We start from the raw sequence: 22,669 nt of genomic DNA, 5'->3' as shown, positions 1-22,669 counted from the left end.
ACTACCATAGCTTTTCTTTTTGCTAGCAGAATGTTTTTTTCATTATTTTCTGCTATGACTAGGTTTGTTTTGTTTTTTTAATTGTTTATTACCTAGCACCCTGGGGACTGGAAGTAATGTACTTGCATGATGATGGAGGCACTATATAAAAAATCACTCTCTACAATTGACTTAAGAATCTGCATCTCTGCAGCCCACTTTGGTTGGGTTTCTTGCAGCCTTGCCTGAGTCTGGCAAGGCCTTGGCAGCTTTTTTAGTTTTATTGAGAAAAAGAAGAGACTTCAGGCTGCCACATACTCCAAGACAAGCTCAAGTCAAGCCATGGTTATCATCACAGTGTGTCACTGTTGTGCCTCTGCCCAGGGAGGGGAATTTTTCCCATTTTTAATGCTTCTTCTCACCTAGAAATGTCCTAAAGGAAAGCTAGCAGGAGTCCAGCACTGAGTCTTTGATTTCATCCTACTTCTCCCCACGTATCCTCATCACAAGCACAGAAGAAACCAGCCCAAACTTCTGCATTCCACATTTTTCAAGGTAACTGCTCTAACTGCCTTGCTGCCCTCCAGCCTTTCTTGTGACTCTGCAGCTTGCCCATAACTTAACTTTTGACTTTCCCACTGAACTCTCTCCTATAAATCCACATGGCAGATTCCTGAGCCCTGGGAAGGTCCTAGGAAGGCAGAGGATCAGCATGGAAGAACCTGGTGTCCTGCCATACTGAAGAACTTCAAGATGAATGGGAGAATATTTTTGCATGTAATTATTTTCGTTGCTCAGAAAATGCCACCAGAGTAGCAAATCCATAAGGCAAAGAGTTCTAGCAAAAAAACAAGGAAATCACGTCTCACATGGTGCTTTGCTGTGTTGCTGCATGAGGTGTTGGGGCTTTCCTGGCAGTGGGAGGTGGGTGGTGTTGCAGCCCCTATTCTGGCCTGAATAATGTACCACTTACAGGAATTGCTCAAAACCAGCATCTCTAGATTTGGGTCTGCTTTGAGCCCAATTTGGAAAAAGGCAAAAAACTCAGGCAGCCTGGCTCCCTATCACTGCCCACGGGGCATCATCACCCACTGCTCTTTCCAAACAAGCGAGAAAGAGCAGGGTGAAATAATATTTTTCTGTAGATCACCCTAAACAGACTTCTTGTCATTGCTCACTTTGTTCCTTGCCAGCTCTATTTGCCACCTGGAGAGATCCTTGCTGGAGGTGTACCCAAGCATTCCTTGGAAGTGTACCCACATAAGGGAAAATGAGCTCTATCCCAAGGTAAACCTTCTCTCCAGTAGATAGTAAACTCCAAAACAATCTCAAACACGTGCCAGCACATGGGCAACTGAGTCTTGGTGCTGATTTGGGTTGTCCATTGCCCTACCTGCTTGAGGGGAGGAGGATGAAGGGGGAAGAAGGGCGCGTGGGTGCACGCATACCTGCGAGGGTGGCCCGGGTGGTGGGACCGGTGTCGCGCGGCACCAGGACCTCGTGGTAGTGCTCCCCGGCCAGGGTGCTGTAGACCACCCTGTAGCTGTGTGCCTCGGCCTCGCTGTTGTCCCAAGCGAGCTCGAGGCTGGCAGGGGTCCGCGAGCCCACCCGCAGGTTCTTGGGGGCATCAATCTCTGCGCAACACAAGGGAGAGAGGCACCGTCTCACCGCTGGGAACGCACCCTGCGGCCTTGGCACAGCCAGACAGCAGTGGAGGGGTACCTGGGTGTGACATCCAGGAGATCCCACTTGTGGTTCCTCCTCCCCAGAGCATATCCTGGCAGGAAGGGCTGGAACATTTGCTCTCACCTCCTGCTCAGCACAGACTGCGAGTGCCACCCAGGAGAGTGAAGCGAATGCTGGGCACTCGCAGCATCCTCAGTAACTTGGTTTGGCAGCTAATTCCATGTTGTTTCAAAAAGAAAACTCTTTTCCCCCATATTAAAGAAACTGAGGCACTGTGAGTAAGAGAAAAAGGGCTCTGTAGTAGCCATGCTTGAAGCATGAACTGCTTTTAGAAGAAAACCTTGAGCATCTTTACAGGCTCATTCACACTCAGACATTGCCCAAAGGGTTTGTTTATTGGTGCTGCTTAGGCTGTGCACTGAATCTGCTCTGGTTTGCACAATAAACTCTGCTGAGCAACAGCTTGGGGCTGGGCACCAGTGGACAATGGGTAATGGTGATGGATCTGAGTTTCGGGGGGGCGGTATTTTTATGTTGCCTTTTAGAAAAAAAGCAAGGAAGGCCAACTCAGCAAATCAGCTGGGGCAAGTATCTCATCTGAAATATTTATCTATAACGACATGTACACACACAATTCATGTATCACAGTTATTACAGGAGAAGCCTCATATCCAGCAGTAATGTACATGAAAAGTAATTTATATACCATAAACCAGCACAGAAATACATGCTCTGGCTCCTCCTTTATGGCACGGTAAATTAAATCCATTAGCTATCTGCAGGCTTAACATTAATTAAAGTTTTACCGACCACTTAGGGTGTTCAGAGAATGCATACAGTAAGATAACCATGTTTCTGGCTGTGCTGGTTTCAGCTGCTTGACTGCTGATTCCTTGGTCAAGGCACCTGCCTTGGCTCTTGATGCTGAGTGGGAGCAAGTGTTGCCTCGAATTCAAGACCTGTGCTGAGCATTTTGGTGCTTTCGAGAACTGTGCATTGAGCTGTGGGTGCTCTTAGGGACATAAACTGTGAGTTCTAGAGTTCTAAGGTGTGGGTCTGAACAGGCACTGGAGCTGGGATGTGTGTCCCAGGCAGGTTCAGCCTTGATGCTGCAGCAAGATATGGCCAAGATGGGGTTGGCTTGGGGTTTGCCATCTAAATATGGGGGGGTTGAGTACATCCATGCCTCATCACTGGCATCTGGGATCACCCTGGGACCATATGAGCATCCCTGTGAGGCATAGGGCATAGAGAGGACCTTTGGCACTGGAGGTTTAGTGGCTAAACAGCCACTAGCAGTGGAGGGGCAGAGGGCAGTTTTAGGGTGTGTATTTTAGGGTGAGCTGAATCATTTGCTCTGCCTTGCTCTGTGACAGCATGCAAGGCACCAGCATTCAGGCGTCTCCATTCACCCCTGCATCTTAAACATTGCGTTTTCATTCCACTTCTTCCTCCTAGCACACCACATTAAACACCAGCTCACTTGTACCAGGGGAAAAACAGGTATCACTAAACCCCAGACGCAAAACACCCTCAGTTTTTCTCTGGATACGTCCTTGTTGCAGGACAGCCCATCTGCAGATGGCAGCAAGCCATCTTCCCATGCTTGCCAGAGGCTCAAAAATTCAGTTCTCCCAGCAAGGCCAGCTAGCTACCTGTGGTGAACTGTGCGAAGGCTGGCTGGCTCTCGTTGGCACCCCGGAGGGCGCTGACGGCGAGGTGGTAGCGGGCGCCGGGGCGCAGGGCCTGCAGGGAGTACTGGCTGAGGGGGGGCTGCAGGCGGAAGGTGGTCCTCCCGCCCTCCCCGTCCGCCAGCCCGTACTTCAGCAGGATGGCATCCACCTTGGCACGCGGCGGGGTCCACTCCACGAAGGCCACCGTGTCGGAGACATCCCGCACCAGGATCTGCGTCGGGCCATCGATGACTGCAGGGGGAGGGGGGAAACGGGCACCTGTTATTTTTGGAGAGTTGGATGGGGAAAGGTGGAAGCTTTGGGGACATCAAGCTACAGGGATGCTTCAACCTGACCTTCAAAGCGGCTGGAATGAGTATTTGGGGACAAGGGAGAGAGGTGGCAAGGGACAAGACACTGACCCCAAGGTACTTAGGGGATTTGGTCCTCATGGGTTCCCGGTCCCTTGTCCCAATATCCTGGCTCTTTCCTGAACCCTCTTCACGTCTTGTGAACACCAGAGCAGGACCCAGCAGGTCTCTCATTGACACCCATTACAGCTATAATGCAACTCATGCCCTTCTCTTGAGCTGGTCGTCAGCAATAAATCCTCCTTGGTTTTTAAAGGTGGTACTTCCCAGGATATAAAACTCCTATATCTAACTGCAACACACTTTCTTTGCTCTTAGATAGCTGTCTGCAGTTTTGCATTGAAAAACATGTAATTTTCCTTTGTGTCCAACTCTTCAAACTATCCAAACAACTTTTATTGATGTTCTACTCAATTTACTCTTTTTTGAGCCTTTCCATCATTGGCAAATTTATCAGCAACAGTATTATGTCTTTTGAAAGGTGTTGACAATGTGTTAAATAACGTGGGGCCAAGGACAAGATCCAAGCATTGAGAACTGAGGAATGCCTCTAGAAATGTTTCTGCTTTGCTGCCAGCTCCTGGTTTGTCCTTAAACTGAGGGATCAGCTCATAAAGCTGCTGGTGTCTTGGCAGTGGGAAGAAAGAAGAAAATGCAACTGCTCTAGTGAACCTGTAACTGGGTATGGGGCTATGGTGGGTGTCCAAAATAACCTTTCAGGTAAAAGGTTTTGAGATAAATTCATACAAAGGATCTACTGGGAGACCTTTTTGGACATTTCTGCTTTTTTTTAAGAGATTTGGGCCCCTCCTTCTTCCACATCCCCCAACACTCAACCTTTGGACATCCTGGGCTCAAGCCTGGCTGATGAATGATTTGAGTCCAGCAGGACTTAACCACTGTGTGGATGGATGGATGGATGGATGGATGGATGGATGGATGGATGGATGGATGGATGGATGGATGGAGCCAAGCCTTGCCATCACTTCTGTGTCATGGCAGTGCTCATGCATGAGGCCTGCTGGGCAGCCTGTTTTATCACTTAGATGATCACAAGGTAGGTGAAAAAGCCCACTTTAGTACTGTAATTTAGGCTATGCCACATATACATATACCTAATGTACTATATAACTTAGAAAATGACAGTATATAATAGGGGTCTGCTGAATGCTGCACCTCAGGGTTGGAAGTTCTGGGGGACAAGCCTGTGGGCAGGGGTGGGAAGGAGCAGGGAGGATTAGAAAAAGACAGGGAGGAATCTGGAGTAGTAAGGTGAGATCTGGGGGCAAAACAGCAGAGGAGGGAGCACAGCTGGGAAGACCAGTGTTCAGGTAGGAGCTGGCCATCCGGCTTGGCCAGGACCATGTCATGCATACCCTCAATCTCCAACTGCTTCATGTTGTCCAGTCATCCAGGTGATCCACATCTACTTATCTGTGTAGCATAAAACCATGCCTTTGCTGCCTGATCCTGGCACAAGGTGTTGAGGAAGAACGAGGTGATGGGGATAAAGCTCTGGGGGTGCTGCAGAGGAAGGCAGACATGCCAGCATAGGGATGCCTTCATGGAGCACAGATCCGGGAGCCCACCACTCCACCTGCGCTGGTCAACCCTTGAGTTTGAAATACCAGCTTCTATTTTTTCTGATTTCCCAGGGAAAGGAAATTTCGGGCTTGACCAGGAGATGTCTCTATTAAGCCACATCGAGCTGAAAGCTGCAGCAAAGCAGGAGGAGAGGACTGTGCTGGAGAAGCTCAGACCTGAAACAAACTGCTGCGGTGGAGGGACCCTCCCTTCACTCTCACTGCTGTCTCAATTAGCAGCACCTTATTACAACCCTCCGGCAGCTATTTAAGTGCTGTTTCCTTTTAGAACAGCTCAGATGGAGGTAGTAGACGTCTGCCTGGCTTTCAAGGCAGACTGCAACAGATCTAGTGTGAAGAGTCTCTTCTCCCCCGTGAGCCCTGCCCATCTCTGTATCTCCTTCAGCAAGAAGACCCACCTGAATTTTCTCTGGTCTACAGGGTGGAGCAGTGACTGGGCAAACAAATTGGTTAGGAGGGGATATGCTGTTGCTCCTGGCTCCCCGCCCTACTGCCTGATTTGCCTGAATAGGTGGGAGTTGAGGGCATTTGGTGACATAAAAGCAGGTGGGAGGATTAATCTGTTATATATGAGTAAGTAATACATTTGTAGATACATTTCTTGACGGCATCCAGCCTCCAAAATGTGAGCTTAGCAGAGAAGAATAATTTATCCAGATATACAATAAAAGCACAACTGAGTCTTCACTCCCAACCCCATTAACCTCACCAGGGTTTCTGCACTTATGGCAATTTAGGAGAGAGAGGGACAAAATACTTCATGAAGAAGCTGTTGCTGCAATGTTTGGGCACCTGGGTGCCGCCAGTTTCATCCCTGCCCATGTGGTGCCAGCTGCTCTTGCTGATGGAACTTTATTTTTGGGGCCAAGCCCTGGGCACTGTTGTGCTGCCCCCAGGTCAGGCTCACTCACGGGTTGAGACGCTGTCGGAGGTGGGAGGGCTTCTGGCTTGTTCCTTCAGGGCCACAACGGTGACAGTGTACTCTTCCCCTGGCTTCAGCCCCGTCTGGTTGAAGGTGGTGACGGTGCTGGGGAGCTGGGCAATCACACCACCCTCATTATTCTGTCAGGGAATGAAATAAGCATTAACCCTCACCAATCAACTGGTGTTTTGGGGGACACTGATGCATGGAGAGGAGTTGCCCCCCCATCCTTCCACAGCCCGCTCTGCATCCTCAAATCACACTGTCACACCCCACCACAGAGGGAGACACCTGGGATGAAGTCACCCACCAAGCGTGGAGCACTCGTGTTGTTTGGCTGCAAAATCCTCCCCATTCCTCCTCCCTCCCCAGCTTCTGTATTTTGCCATTTGTGCCTCTGCTGTTCTCCAGAAGAGGGAAGATGATTACACTAAAGCCTTGGCTAGACTTGTTTTCCTGCTCTTCAGGTGCCAGGAGCCTTTTGTTGCTGATGTATAGGTATGAAGCTGTGAGGTCTTTATTTTGCCTTCCCCTCCTTTTTAACCATCTTTAGTACACTCATTTATGCCTTGTGGTTTTGCCCTGAAAAACTGTAAGGCTTTAAACAACTGCACATGTCACCTTTCCTGCCAGTGTTTGGACAAAGGATCTTTTCTTGCTGCTGTCTTCACTATTAACATGCTAAACAAATCTTTGCACATAACTCTCAATTCATATTCATCTCTTTTCTCATTAAACAGGAAATCTTCCATTTTAGCTATCAATTGCCATTTTACCTTTCCTAATTTTCTTTGCTAAATCTGTCTTCTCTTTGTCTTTTCCCCACCCCATCCCCACTGCAGGCAGCAGATGGGCAATCTTGCCTGACCCAGGTTTTGTGGGGGTGAGAGCATCGTGGGCACCATGGAAGGAGAGTGGAAAGAGCTCTGCAGGAAGCTGCAAGCATCCTCGTTGGGCAACTGAGGTCCAAATCAGCATCTTCTCACCCAGTTTTTGGGAAGACAGGGAGGTCAATTTTTCTCACCACAGTTGTGATGCTGCAGTTATGACTGTTGTTTTTAGCCTTTGGGAATGGGTTTTGGGTTTGGTTGAGGTGTGGCAATGTTTTGGCATGTACCCAAGCAAGCTTTGATTGCAGGGCAGTAAAGGACACAGCACCCTCTGCCTAATTTTAGGGGAAATGCTGTTGATAGAGACTCCAGAGAGGACAATTTTGGCAGCTGATGGGCAGGAGCATGACTGTGACTTTATGTCCTGACTCATAGATTTCAGAACTTTTAAGCCCAGTGAGCTACATCCCTTCCCTTCCCAAGACCCTGCATCCAGGAACAACCATCCTTTTGCATCTTATCTGCCTTTAAATCCCAAAACGTTTCCACATATTTTTAAGCTTAAGCTTAAAAACAGAAAAGAGGACCAATGGTTGACATTGATCTGCTTCAGGGGGATGCTGTTCACCTTAATTCCTGAGTAATAGTGAAATGTTTGGAAGAGCTATTTTTCCCTACCAAAAGCTTTTCTCTGATATTGCTATATTTTTCAGATTTAATCCTGAAGGATCACCTGATGGTGACTGAAAATTATCCCAGGATCTATATCTGCATGACCTGAGCTTCAACTTCTGACACAATTTGCATGTGGATATAGCCAACATTGCATTAAGAATCTTCTAAAAACTCTTTGGAAATGAGAGAATTGAGTAATTTAAGGCAACTGGGCCCTTACTTTGTGCTGTACAATGATACTTTATAGTTAAGAGTATTTAAAACTTTGGGGCCAAATTTTGCAGTTCTCCACTGCCCAGAGCTGCCTTTGATTCCAGTGAAGGTTTTGTACAAGTGAAAACATCATAATTGAGCCCTTAATCAGCATTTCTTTTACTGCTGAAGCTTGAATATTCTCGTAAAGAGGCTCCAAATACAATTGAAGCTATACTTACGGCTAAATGGTGTAGAAATTATGAATATAGATTAAATACTTGATGTACAATTTTTGTTGCTGTGCACAGAAAACACGGGGTATTTAGGGCAACATTTTTATCCTTTCATCTTTTCTGGCATGATTTCTACCTGCTCGTCACTGCGATTAAAATTCCATGGCAGGAATTAAGTGTGCGTGTGACTCGGGGATGTTGAAGGTTGTTGTCTGAGAGCCAGCAGCTGCTTGCTTTGATCCAGGCTGCTTTGGGGACCTTAGTGTAGAGAGCAGGACAAGGAAGAGGAGGAGGAGAAAGAGTCATTGCAAAGGAGATGGAAAGAAAAAAGAGAGAGAAACAACAAGAGGCATGGAAACTTTTTTTTCCCATCACTGGATTTTTTTGGGGGATATTTCTTTGAGGACATGTATGTCTTGACACAAAAACTTATGGGGAATTGCAGGCTGGCAGTGTCTGGGGAGTCTGATGTGCAGCACACAAATGGCAAACACAGGCTGGGTATTTTGGGAAGGGGGTAATTGGAAACTGATTTAGGATCCACTCACTGAGTGCTTTCAGCAATGCCGTGGGTGTGGCAGCAGTACCTTGGGAATGAAACTGATCTCCCAGCCGTCGAAGGGGAAGGAGAAGGGCTCCCACTGCACCTCTGCTGTCGTCTCTGTGATGGTCTTGAACTTCAGCCCCTGTGGTGTGGCGAGGTCTGGAAGGGAGCAGGGGGTGGTGAGCAGAGCAGGGTGGGTGTGCCCATGCTGTGGTACCCACCCTGCTCCCTGTGGGTATTTTGTTATCTGGGCAACAAAACCAGGGAAACTTCTGGTAACTGTTAGCAAAATTCCCTTTTCCCCGCTCCACGTGGGTTGGAAGAAAAAGAAGGAAATGCCTGGACCTATGGACACTGAAGCATCCCACTGCACCATTGTGTGAACAGCGTGACTGATGGGGTTGCAGAGGGGTGTCCGGATAGTTTCTGTTTTTTCCCCTGCCCTCTGTATCCTTAGTCTCCAAGAAACCCTTCTGGAAGCTGGTATTACAGCTTGATACTCCTGTTTTCCTCTGTGCATCACAATCCTGGTCAGGACTGTGTTTCTCCTGATGCACAGCAGCATCTCCTCTTGCTGCACTATTCCCTGTATCATGGGGAGTCATCACAGGGAAATTATCCATTCAGGAGTGGGAGGAGAACCTGAGACTTCCATGTTATATTGTAGTATTTTCTCTGAGGAAAAAAATGTAATGTAACAAATATTTATTTATTTATTTATTTTTAAGGCTCAAGTTTCTGCTGGTAGAAGGTTTTTATGGAAAAAGCGAGCCAACTTGAGCATCCCCTCAGGATACTTGGGTAACAAAGGACAAGTGCGGTAGGATACTTACTAGTCATCACCTTGGAGGTAACGGGGATGCTGAAGACATCACTGATGACTGCATAGATGCTGACATTGTAGGCAACACCTGGCTCCAGATCCGCGATGGTGATGCTGCTCCAGTCCCCAGGCACCCTCTGCTGGAGCTGGGTGCCCCCTGGCACCGCGGGCTGGTACGAGACCACGTACTCGGTGGCTGCCCCGGGGCTGTCCCAAGCCAGCTCGATGGAGCTGTCGCTGATCCCCGTCACCCGCAGGTTTTCAGGAGGAGACACTGGTGGGAAGGGCAGAGGTACAGAGAGTGTCAGCATGTGCGTGGCTTATTCTTCCACTGCTGTGGGAAGCTGAGTAGGTCTGCTGCTGGGACACGGGCTGGGGTTATGTGCCATCTGTGTTTGTCTGAACAGCTATAGCAAGGTAAAGGCTCAGGAGAACCTGTTGCACTAAGGGTTTAGCCCCCATGTCGGGATGAACCTCACTGGCTTTTTACTCACCTCCCAGACTTTTGTCCATGATGTCTTTGGGGACAGGGATAACAGGGAGGTAGCCACACAGTGGGGCCTCAGTGTGTCCTAAGCGATGCGCGCTGCTGGGTACGGATTTCTCCCAGGCTTCACGGTACTCCTATGGGACTCTGGGCACCTTGAAACCCTTACTTGTGCACTCAAATCTGGCTCTCCTCACGCATCCCCCCCCACCCCTACCTGCTGAGCAGTCCTGCCCGTCAAAGCCTTCCTCGCAGACGCAGAGCCCATCCCGGCAGACTCCCCGGCCGCTGCAGGCGTTGGGGCAGTGCAGCCTTGCGCAGTCCTCGCCGGCGAAGCCCTCCTGGCACTCGCAGGTGCCGTTCACGCAGCGGCCCCGTCCCGAGCAGTCGCGGGGGCAGCGCAGCTGGGAGCAATCCTCCCCGGTGAAACCCTCCTCGCACACGCACTCGCCGTCCACGCAGAGCCCGCGGGAGCCGCAGCCGGCGGGGCAGCGGAGCTGCGAGCAGTCCTCGCCCCCGTAGTCGTTGTCGCAGATGCACTGGCCCTCCAGACACACGCCGCGGCTGGAGCAGCCCCGGGGGCAGCGGGGCTCGGAGCAGTTGCTGCCTGCCCAGCCCTCCATGCACACGCAGCTGCACGACTCCAGGCTGAAATTCCCGTGGCCGCTGCACTGCGGGATGTAATCCAGCTGCCCTGCAAGGATGCAGGACCGAGGGTCAGAACCCACCGGGCGAGAGGCGGAAAGAGGTCAGTTTTGGTCTCATGTCAGCCCTCTGAAGGGCTGGAGAAGGGGGCAGGTGTGTGTCGGGGGGTGGGATAGTCCTCCCTCTGGGCATGCCCAGCTCTGGCGAACTGATACCTTTAGGGCTGAAAGGGGAAGAATTTGTGGTACGGGGTTGAGGTGGGGTTCGGGTGGATCTTTCCCTAGGGAGCTGTTGCTTCTGTAACTATGGGTGCCATCAGCCTTGTGGTGGTGCAGGTGTTCCCTTTGGTTTCTCTCCAGTTCAGCACTCAGTTGATAGGAACTAGACCTCCTACTGGGAAAAAAACCTTCCCTGGCCAAACCCTCTGCATTAGCCATGACTCCTCTGGTCTCACATCTACCCACTTCTCCTTTTTATAGATAAGAGATCCCCATTTGCTTTCTCGCTCTCCTATAAAAAGTAGGTATGTACCCAAAGGCGTCATCTTCATCCCTATCCTGGTGAACCTGATTAAGACAGAACTGTTGGCTTTGGGCACATTGAAGTTGTGGAAAAGCAGGGACAGCACTTGGGCTCTGTGGCCAGCACCTCTAATGCCCCCTCTTTAGCTGTGAGCCTTGCGCAGGATGCTCTGGGGTGAGGAGGGAGGATGGGGATGAAGGCACCAGTCACTGACACTAATGCTCCCAGTTTTGCCCTGAAACAGAGCCATTGCTCCAGCTAAGGGTTCATCCTAGGCAGGCTAACTTTTCCTTGCTGATTTTCATAGCCTTTCCTCATGTGAACCAAGGAAGAACAGAAACCCTTTCTGTGCTTCCTCCAAACCATGGGAAACCTTTGCACCCCAAAGACCCCCCCCAAGTCCCCAGCTACATTTTCCATCCTAGCTGACTTTTCTGAGCAGCTCTTCCAATGGGGGATGTAGCAGGTGCACATGTAAAAGCAGCTCAGTTACATGCTGTGCCAGACAGACCCATTTGGGTTACTTTGCAGGACAATTCCCATCCAAACTGCAAATACTGGGAATGCCAGTCAGGATGTCTTCAGATCTCAGCCTCTAGTTAAGTTATCAAAAGATGAGAGAGGATGCTTCTAAGTGTGCTGGAGGAAAGAGGCTTTCCTCAGGGAAGTGCTTTGGGTGGTGGGGTAGGGATCCTGATCTCCTTTGCACTGCAGTGAATTGAAAGGAACTCTGGTAAAAATAAATTGAATTACTCCAGTTTTAACTTGGCACATCTGTGATGGGAGTGGGGGCTCCACCAAGCAATGAATGTTTAATGGGACTGTCTGCGTATGTTGCAAGTAACCCAAATAGACCCATCAAGGTTTCAAATTAATTCCTTTAAAACAGGGTTTTCCCATAGCATTTCCTACGTGATTTTAACCCTCGCTTTGCACAGACTGGTGTTTCCTGTTTTGTCTCAGTTATTAATGCAGCAGATGAATGTGGCATTCTGAGGGATGTGGACTGAAGCCATGGCTGGGAACACATTGACTTCCACTGGCCACATGATAGATGCCAGCCCAAGCCACCCTGCTGTGTGTCCATCCTTGTTTCTCCCTCCTTGACCAACACACCTTTGGTGGAACTTGTGACCTGAGCATTGGTTTCACCCATTTCATTCTCATGTGTCCTACTCATAGAGGTGTTGGGGTACCACTGGAAAAAAATCACACTATAGCTGCAAAACTTTAAAACAAAATGCAGGAAGTATTGGGGGTAAAAGTTTGTTTTGTTTTTTTTTTTTTTTATTTCTCTTCCTTTCTGTTGCTGTTCTTGGTGTGAAAAGCAGTTTTCCCCTGGAAAGATGTCCTGTGTGGTTCTCCTTGCTTAGTGTTTTCTTCCCTGCAGGGAGACCTGGTGCATTGAAGCCACAAGCAGGGCTGGGCTGCATTTGGGATGGATGCCCTTTGAGACATCCCCTCTTCCTCAAGACAAGGAAAACTATCAATATGCTGGCTCCTGCACCATGGAAATGCAGCTGCTAGCCCAAACCTTCCTGACCCATCTCATTTCAGCTGAATGCTGCTTTCCTGACCCTGAGGGACAGCTGAGGTGAAACGAGGGGCTGCCTTTATTGGAGTAACCCTAATGGGAACTCTTGGAGGTCTCCACAAGAATACATCTTATTCAGATGAAATATCATGTTGATGGTTTTGTGCCTTTTTGTTTTTATAGGTTTTGTTTGCTTATTTAATGTATTTTTTGTATTTTGTAATCCTTTTTTTTTTTTCAAACTCAGCTTTTCAGATGTGTTCGCTCCTCCTACAAAGAAGATGAAGAGGCTTATTGCCAGCTCCCATGGGGCTGCCTTCAGCCCAGGGACAGCTTAGGAGAGCAGCAGCTACATCTCTGCTCCCTGTCCCACAAGCAGTGGCAGATGTCTGAGTGCTGGAAGGACTGCAGAGCTGTGAGATCCCCCTGCTTACCCCTAACCAGCTGTAATTTCATCCCTAAAGGGGGGTTCAGCTCTCTCTCCATTATGGAGTTTTTGGAGTGGGCACTCAAGTGACCAAAGCCCTCACAGGGGTTTTCCTGGCTTAGAAGACTTAAGCTAAGTTTTTTTCATTAAAGCCACAGCCCCATCATGGGTAAACACTGTTTTTCCTGTCACCACTCTGAGTGGCATCATCAGGTTTTGTATTATTTCTCCTGCCTTTCACTCAAGCCCTCAGTCCCCAGCAAGAGCTAACAGGATGGCATTACTACCTGTGGCTGCATTTTCTTGGCAGCAATTGGAGGTGCATTGGTCCCGGAGGATGGAGACCTCCCTCTCCAGCATCTCAATCCTGCTCAGCAGCTCCTGCAGGGATGGGAGGGAGGTGGAGCACTTGCAGGCCTGCTTGGGCATGTTTATCCTGTGGGTGAAGGTGACCTGGCTCTCGCTGTCGGAGGTCTGCTCCGTGTACTCTGCCAGCCGGTCGTCTTCTGAACTCACCTCCTCGGCCGAAGACTTGAACATGGAGGAGCAGCAGCTGTCCAGTGGGATGTTGATGTTGTAGATGTGGTGGAAGACCATGGGCTGCTCTTTGATAGGTGGGCTGCAGTTGGTGAGGCCACCTGCCTCATCCACCGCTGTCCTCTCAGCTGGCTCTGTTGTCATCTCCAGCCGGCACTCAAAAGGCTTGAGGACAGCGCCCAGCAGAAGCAAGTTGAAGCTGATGACCACATTCCTCAGGACTGGGTTTTCACCATCAGTCCCCATTTTCCTGGGAGAGGGAAGAGCCTTCCACGCCAGTCTGGGTCAGCCAAGAGTGGGGAGGACCTGGGAACACAGAAGCAAAAGAGCATGGTTGGTGTTAGGCTTGAAACTCAGCAAAGAGAGGCAGTTATCTAGACACACGTGGGGCTGATTTAACCACATGCAGTCCTTCTGGCTTTGGTGGACCCTAAATCAACCCTGGATGGGTGGGAACACCTTGTCATAGCCCTTGAGCAGTGACAAAGACAGGTTCTTGTTGTTACTGCTTTTTTATTTAAGAAACAACGAATCTGGTACTATCAAAGCACCAAATACTCATGTCTGTGCCACTTACCACATCTTACTTTGCCACCTTCTGCCAATGCCATAACCTTGAGCAATTGCTGTCTCTTGTTTCTAATGGCCCTCCTGCTCTGGAGCTCCTCTCCAGCTCCCTGGGGAACATCCCTGCCTCCCTCATTACCCTACTGCTGAATGAAAATATGTCTGCTGGTTTCTCTCCAACAGCACCTGAAACTCCTTTGGTAGGCTCTCCTTTTTCCCCCTGATTTTAGGAAAAGCAAGAAAAATGGAAATAACCCTGCAATGGGGTGTTTCTGACCATGCTCACAGAAGACAGGCTCTGTAAGTGGCAATTTGGGGCTGCATTCTCAGACTCTGACTCCCTCAAGTCCTCCTCTGCCTCCTGGGCTCTCTGCTGGCTCCTGGGTGGCCCTGGCTGACCCACAGGGAGACTCCTTGTCCCTGCCTAATGGGGCAGCGGTGACAGGGGAAGGCACAGGGACTAACGAACACCGGCTGCCTTTGATTGACTCGTTGGTGTTCAAATCCCAGCACCCCCTCCTTGGCCTCTCACTTGGCTTTTTGTGTGTGCTCGGAGTGGAAGTAATTGTGGCCATGAGCCAGCTGCTCCGAGCTGGGCTAGTGCTTCAAAGGAAGACTCCTTGCAGGATTACAGGAGCAGCTTAGATACAGGGAAATGAAATCCTTCCTCTCCCCCTCTTTGGATCCAGCCTGCCTTAAGAGACATGTCAGAGCCTGTTTGTGAGCAGAACTGGATGGGGGTAGAAGAGTTCCATGCAGGACTGAGGGAGTGGGAGATGGATGGGGAATAAAGGAGGGTGAGCAGATACACACGGCGATTGCTCGCTAATGACAGTGAGCAGGGTGGTTGGGTAGTTAACGACTCTGTATCCCATAGACCGAAAGCCATTCATTTGCTGGTAGGAACTGCCAGGCTTATTGATCTCAATCTCTTTATCAGTACATTCATTACAGCTGCCCAGCTCTCAGTTCTGAGTGGCAAGTCACAGCATTCCACTCCTGCCCCTTAGGTAGGGTATGATGCTGTGGGAATGTTGGCATCCATGGGGCACAGTGCTGCAGAGATTTCTCTTAATATATCACTGGTTGGGCTCTTAGTTGTGAAACGGTGAAAAGTCACCACGGTTCAGGCTGACTCCGGCTCAAACCAGGCTGAATCCACATGGCAGGTGGATGCTCCTTGGTGTCCTCCAACCCAGAGCAAGCCAGACATCTGTATTAGTCCTCAACTTCTTCCCAGAGGCTTGGGCTGACAGCTCTGAAGCCCTGCCAAATTTGTGAATGCATTCCTGAGCTCTGTCATCGCCATTTCCTGTCTGCTCCTGCTCTGTCTCCTGCTCCTTGTGTCAACAGTTTGCTTTTCCCTAAAGGACCCATCATGGTGAGCTCAGCCAGGCTGGGCTGGGAGAGCTCTGGGGCTGCATGAGCAGTCTGACAGCTTGAGTCGTGTCTACCTGGGAAGAGGAGTTGCATGAACATTCCTCCTTTTCCTGTGCTCCTGATGCTTCCCAGTCCAGCTCACACTGCAGTGACAGAACTGTTAAAAACCATTGACTGGGGGAACAGATCTAGGGCTGTATATTCCTCCACCCTCCTTCACAAGGAAAAGAAGCCAATTTCTGTGCCATTTAATGTGTGAAATTGGTTGCATTAGAGAAAATTTACCTAAGTTGCTATTAGGTTTTTGGTTTGGTTTGGTTTTGGGGTTTTTTGTTGGTTTTTTTTTTTTTAATTATGCCTATGTTGTCCTCGGGTTCAGATAAAACTCCCAGCTGGTGGCCTTCTTGATGGCTTTGATCCCTTCATCCCTAGAGGTGGCCTTGGAAGACCTCCCATCCAGGGCAGTGAAGGCAGCTTTGAGCCTGTTACTTTCCTGGTGACTGGTGTCAGTGTACTTCACTTTCTGCTGGACTGGGACAATGCCTCTCCATCCCAGAGTGGTCTCCTCTCCCTCAGGATAGGACAGCTGATCTCAAATTGCCTCTGGCACAGCACAAGCTTGGAGCTGATTCTATATTTTACCAGAACTAGTTACCTTTGGTTTGTTTTGCTTTTTTTTTTTTTTTTTTTCCTACAATCCCCCTGAAACATGGGTGTTTGAATTAAAGTTCAAATTAAAGAGTTATTACAGTTAATTATGAAGTTTGGCAGGCATTGAGCTTTTGGCTCCAAAGCATTTCAGCTTTGGGGAGCTGTGAAAGAATCAATCTGCTGCAATTTCTCTGTAGTGCTCAATAAAAAATACAGACAATATAAAACTGAGAAAAATATTTGAGGGTTTTGCCAAAGATATACCACAGCAAAGCTCTCTCTTTCCCTCCCCATCAGCCTCCCTCCATCCAGGATTTGTGCCTTATGGGCCAGCAAAGGAAGAAATATAAAACCCCTATTAAATCCACAGTGCATCCACCCTAATTATATATTTTCAGTTATTTTTACATTTTGCTGATGGGCTGTATCTGTGTGAGCAGCTTTGTGAGAACATATGCAAAAGGGAACCTGTGTGTGTGGATGCTCAGAGCAGCTGTGCTGAGAAAGTCATTAATGATGTAGCAGTGGTTTGTGGGGGTGGGGGGGACAGCATCTCCCCAAAATGCAGCACCAGATCTCCCAGCAGCATATGCAGCCCTTTTTTTATAACTTAGCAATGTGAACGTAGCAAATGCAAACTGGGCTTTTGCAGAGTGGGTACAGAGACATCAGATCTGCACAGTGAATATGCTGCCAGGAGTTTTGTCTGTGGCATTTTCTGGGGATAGTTTAATGGATGGTCCAACAATATTTCTATTTTCATGACAGTTTTGATGAATTGCTTTGGTTAAAAAAAAAAGTCAAATGTTGTCTGGGAAGATGCTTGAGAAAGGAAAATATTTATTTCTTCAGCCATATATTGTATATTAAAATGTTTTTGAAGGCAGTAAAGATGAGAAAATGAAGTGATTTTTTTTTTTTCATTGAGAAACCTTTTAATCTACCCAGAGCATATAGAGATGGCTATGTGTGTATATATATTTATGTACATTTATTGCATTCCCTTTTTCTGAACACCAGGTAAACCCCAAGCCCTGCTGTTTGGTGCAGATGACCAACTGGAAAATCAGATCTATTTAGAGTTCAGGCCCGTGCTCATCCTTGATGCTGACCAACAAACCATCAAGAAACAGAGTTTGCTGCCTGCTTCCTCAGCATGGCAGAAGCAAGCAGGCATTTGCTAACACCCAGCAGTCCCTGAACCGTGTGATCAGAGCTGTGATGTGTTCCCTGCTGGAGCACAACTGGCAGGAGCCAGACCTCTGTGATGGATTTGCTCCCACTGCTGTTAATGGTGGGAGTGACCCCGGGGTATGGTGAAGCAGGAAGCCTGTGGGTGTATCATTTGGACTTCTGTGTTGAAAAGTGTCTTGCAGGTTTTCCACAAGCAAAAACCCCCTGCTGATGGATGGTTTTCAAGGCTGCCAAAACCACCCTGGAGATAACCAAGTGCTTAGTGCATATGGTGCCCGTTCCATGTTATGGCAAGATGCAGCCCATGCAGCTTTCCTCTTGGCTTCATTGGGAAGGAAATTCAGCTCCATGGTATCCCTGGTTGGCTTCCTAGCCTTAGCCTTTTCATTCCAAAGGGATCACACAGCTGGAAAACTAACATGGATTGCATTGCAAGATCTGAATCCCAGCTCTGGAGTTTTTTGGGATCTCCAAAGCGAGGCTGCAGTACTCGCTGGTTTAGGGCAACTCATCATTCCCATCCATCAGCATCATTATTGCCTTGACATTGAAATCTCTCCTGGGTTCCACGTCCTTCAGCTGAAGATGTGTGCATGGCAAGGCACACATTGTCAAGCACTGGCACCCAGGGAAGTGGTGAATCACCATCCTTGGAGGGATTTTAGTGAAACTTGTATATATGGCACCTGGGGACATAGTTTTGTGGTGGGCTTGGCAGCACCAAATTAATGGTTGCACCTTGATCTTGGAGGTCTTTTCTGACCCAAATGATTCTAGGATTCTCAGACCCTGTGGTGTGCACCTTATTTTTGCTTTGCTTTGTGATTCAGCAAGCAGCTCCTGTGATTTTCCTGTCCCACTGGAAAGAACTTGCATTGCAGCAGCTGCTAATGAAGAAATAGTGGAAATAATTGGGTCAGCTCCTCAGCAGCTGAAACTGCTGCAAATTTGGTGTCACAAGACTGGTCTGCACCAGTAGGATCCTCCTGAGCAGATGTAGAGTTGCAGCATGTCCTGCAGACCAATTCTCTCTGGCAGCTTTCTGAGGGAAAACAGCACTGGTGCCCAGTTATTATTGATTGACTGATACGTAATTTTTCTGCTTAAAAAGGTTTTCATTGCACTAATTCCATGGGGAGGTTGAAGGTCCTTGCTGCATGCAACAAAATGAAACCTCCCTGATCAATTCCTTCTGCACCCTCTGCTTAACTGCAATCCTTATCGCCCCTCTAAACACAGGTTGTTGCAGGATTTTGGGGAAATTAAAGGAAGTGGAAAGCTTAGAGCAGCAAACCATCCACTGTAACAGTGGTTACTTGAAGTCCAGATCCTGTGGACTTACGGGGCTGAAGGTGAGGACCAACAAGGAAAACTGCACCATGCCAGAGAAACACAACTGACTGTTTCCATTTCCATTTCATGCTTCACCAAGCAGCTCTCAGGGAATGTTTTTCACCCTGCTGACATGTTTAAGCATGAAATACTTTGATGCTTTTATCAGTTTTCCCTAACTATATGCAGATGAAGAAATCTATAGCTCTCCCAACTGATTGCAAATTCTGCCAGTTTAAAAATTCATGCAATTCATGCACACCTCTGTCATTGCAACCTACATTATGTCTTGCTTTCATTACATATTCTTTTACTTAATTGCCATGGAATATATTAATAGCCTCTATAAACTCCTACAGGAAAGCAAGCAGTAGCTTAGTGCAGAGGTTTTGGGGGGAATCTCCTTTAATTTTCACATTAAGTCAGGATCCAGCATCTCTGACTTCACCTCAACAGCTGCCTCCTGCCTCCTGTCTGCTCCCTTGCAAAATCTGGGAATGACCAGGTTAAGTCTTAGTTTAGTGAGGGTAACAGCTCTAATCTGAGCCTATACCAGCATTTTGGTGCTGTCTTCATTTATATATATACATTTACAGGTACATTATCATCTCCCCATTCAAACCAACTGAGTTTAACCACACTCCACAAAAGAATTCTTTCTCAGTGCAAAACTTGCTTCTGTGACTGGTTTGCAAAGGTGGGCACAACCTTTTACTGAAGACCAAGGTGGGTGCCCAATTCCATAATGAAAGCTGTTAGCAGTGAACTTGGTCTGGCCACTGCCTGTCCCTCTTCACTGTTTCCAGCCCCAGTGCTCCGTGGGCAATGCTGGGATGCAGCACAGGCTGCAAACTCATGGTGTGGCACAGGATGGCTCGTGGTCAAAGGCTTTCCTCTATTCTCCAGCACCAATATAAAGACCTATAAACATCCATAGTGTGCAATGTCCTGCAGGAAGGGGACCCATTCCCCTCTGGGTCCATGTGTTACACCCCGGGTCCAGTGGTGCCTGAAATCCCAGCTCCTAATGGGAGTTGCTACCTGCTAACACTGAGCTCTTCCATACCACCTTGTGAGGCTGGGCAACCACCTTGTGAAGCTGGACATGTGTTTTGAGTTGTCTCAGGTAAGTATTTGGCAGCCTGGCCCTTTGAACACTAAGATTTGATGTCTGTTGGAGATGGCCTCGGCTGCCCTGCTGCCAGGACAGCCTTGTCCTTTGGGACTTCCTGCCTGTGAAAAGTCCTCCGATCCTGCACTTCACACTATATATTTATTCACATGGAGCTGTGAAATAAATCCCCCCTCAGTAGGCCTGCACATTGCAGAAGTGTTTATTTCATCCTTACGTTGTGTCTCTGGGAGTTAAAGGAGTTTTACAAGGGAGAACTGGGGACACAGGCTGGGATATCTCCTGTTCTCACCAGCAACCCCATTTGCCCATAATGGTGCTTCTGGGGTCATCACTCCTGCCCTGTGCCTGGGGAGAGTTTAACTTTCTGAAGCAAGATTTTAGGACAGACCTTTCAAGATGCTAGCCTTCAGTGCTAAAGCTCTGCACTCTTTCCAAGCCCTGTGATGGCCATTGTCCCTGCCCCAGCAGCTCCTGGAGCTCCACTGGAGATGCTCTGAAGCTGTAAATGAGAAATTAACTGCAATTATGGAGCATCACAGGGCATAAATATCCTCTAAATCCTCTTTAATTACATGGTAGCACTTAATTACATGGCAACAAGAATGTAAGCACAAAAATAAATATGATTTCAGTTTTATCTTCAGCGGAGGCACTGGTAATTAATTTTGGAGGGTAATGCAGGACCTGCATGATGTGAACTCCACTAACACAGTTCTGCAAAGGTGCTGCTGCCCAGGACAGACAAACCTCCCTTCTCCCTCTCCAACAGCCACGACTTTGTCATGTCTTCCCATTCCCCACTCAGTGTCATCACTCTGTCTGCATGTTGATGCACAGGCAGAGACTTGCATGTCAGGATAGGACAGGACTGGTCAGTGTAGTATCCACTCATCCTCCTGCATGGAGAAAACCAGGCATGGTTCATTCATCCCACCTCAGTTCTGCTGTGAACTCACATCCCATACCCAGCCATGGGGATTTGGATCACTCTCAGCCATGGGCACTGGGCTTTTTTCCCCATTTGCTCCCAGCATTCCTCTCGGATGCCGGCAGTGAGTCCTCGTGCTCATCTGGCTGGTGCTTGGCTGTCATGTTGCATTACAGCCTGCAAATCAATCCAGACCTCCTCGGGGCTTAGCTGAAGCGGATGCAAACCCGGCTTGGGATGCTCCTGTGCCAAAACGCTGCCACCCATTACCCCCAGCACAGATCGAGCATATGCCTTGATGAGGACAAAGGGGTGTGCAATGAAGCACAAAGTCACGTTGAACAACTTGGATGCATCTTAACCTCTGTCACCCCATAGAACCACCCCAACCACATTTAAATGGAGAACACTGCTGCAGACCAGCAGAGGAAAATCCCTACTATTTCCCCAGGGTTTTTTTAACCATAATTAGTGCATTGCAGCACATTCCCCTGGGAACTCGGTTTGCTTTCAGTAAAGCAAACCCACCTGCTGAAGTCAAATAAGCAGAGTTTTTAACTTGCTCTTCAGTTTGCCAAGTCATTTATACCCTTACCCAGAGTCAGGGGAATGGAAAAGGAATGTTCATCTGGTGCATTTTGCATTAATTTTCCCTTCACATGCAATTTTACACCACAGAGAAGAAGAAGAGCTGATGTGATCACAGTTGAGTATGCTGTGACTTTCCCCCACCTGCTTTATAAGCCCCATACTGGAAAAAATTCCGATTTTCCTTTCTTTTTAATGTATTACTCAAACTAAACATCACGTTACAGCTGATTTACATGCACATGCAATCTGGCAGGAACCAGCAGGGATCGTGCTGTTTGAACCTTCCAATAATTGATATTTTCTACTCGCCTTCCCATTGTAATTTCCCTGGAATGTAAAGAGCAGCAGCAGATGCTTATGGAACAGATCTGAACCTGGAAAAAGCTGCCACAGTGAAGCTGTCTGGAGGGTGGTTTTCCTTGGGAAAAGCTTGTTCAAGACCCCTTTGGGGACCTGCAGGATTTCCTTAGGAGGGGGACAACCTTTGGTCAGTGACCACAAGGAGCCTGCAAAGATTTTCTATCATGTCCCATTGAAAAGACAATCAAAGAGAGCATGAGCAAGCTGAAGCAGAGAAATGAATCATAGTCCTGCTGCAGAGACTTTGTTTGATAAATAATGTATATGGAGTTTACAGTAATAAACACCTTCTTCCCACCCAGGCAGCTGGGCTAGGTTTGGATATATTCCTTCTCCCAGGCAGGGTGACAGACTCTGTTTTGTCAGGTAGGTTAATCTGGGGCTTTTCTCACCACTGACCAGCCACATGTGAGGGTATGGAGAGGAGGTGGCATTCCCAGACATGGCTTGAAGAAAGAAATACGCTGGGGGTGAACATTTGGGAGATGTCCTGAGGTTAATGCGTGCCATGGAAGTCTGGCTGAGAGGAAGTGTATGGCCCTGGGTATGGCACATGGGTACCAGCTGCCCCAACACCAGGATGCTGCACCCTGAACTGCCCCCCAGCCCTGGTCCAGCCCAGTGCTGGAGAGGTGGCTTCCCCAACCCAGGACCAAGGCCCTCATCCCACCACTGAAATAATTTTTTTTGTCTTCAAACATGCTTTCCAAAGAGCACTTGGAATCTCCCACAGGTCTCCTCAGGAAAGATGGGACCTTGGAGGTAACCAGGTAAATCACCTCTGGTTATCCCTGAAGAGTGCTGGAGCAAGGGTTATCCTTTGTGGTCCCATGATGCTGGTATA

The 22,669-nt window shown here is 48.4% G+C and overlaps 1 protein-coding gene and 1 long non-coding RNA gene across 3 annotated transcripts in view; one reads left to right on the top strand and one right to left on the bottom strand.

Moving 5' to 3' along the window:
- Positions 1-22,669, bottom strand: part of TNR (tenascin R) — a 74,296-nt gene that overhangs the window by 18,390 nt on the left and 33,237 nt on the right. Inside the window, exons 2-8 of one of the 2 annotated variants that reach the window (XM_088060371.1) lie at positions 13,438-13,993; positions 10,240-10,716; positions 9,546-9,809; positions 8,756-8,871; positions 6,225-6,375; positions 3,321-3,590; positions 1,428-1,613 (exon numbers count right to left, since the gene is read on the bottom strand). In XM_088060371.1, the coding sequence (XP_087916497.1) occupies positions 1,428-1,613; positions 3,321-3,590; positions 6,225-6,375; positions 8,756-8,871; positions 9,546-9,809; positions 10,240-10,716; positions 13,438-13,933 (1,960 nt within the window). In that variant the 5' untranslated portion in view covers positions 13,934-13,993. Of the gene's footprint in view, positions 1-1,427; positions 1,614-3,320; positions 3,591-6,224; positions 6,376-8,755; positions 8,872-9,545; positions 9,810-10,239; positions 10,717-13,437; positions 15,966-22,669 lie in introns of those variants that run through there. The other variant, XM_005528709.3, reaches the window with a different exon arrangement.
- LOC148183654 (uncharacterized) lies at positions 10,634-13,329 on the top strand. Its single transcript, XR_015773339.1, has 3 exons — positions 10,634-10,770; positions 11,147-11,190; positions 12,971-13,329. It is a non-coding gene; the product is annotated as an uncharacterized LOC148183654 (long non-coding RNA).

This window comes from Pseudopodoces humilis, chromosome 10 (assembly GCF_049639895.1).
Source record: "Pseudopodoces humilis isolate 2021_Gansu_Grassland_sample_001 chromosome 10, ASM4963989v1, whole genome shotgun sequence".
NCBI classification, from domain to species: Eukaryota; Metazoa; Chordata; class Aves; order Passeriformes; family Paridae; genus Pseudopodoces; species Pseudopodoces humilis.
This window is presented reverse-complemented; position numbering and strand designations above follow the sequence as displayed.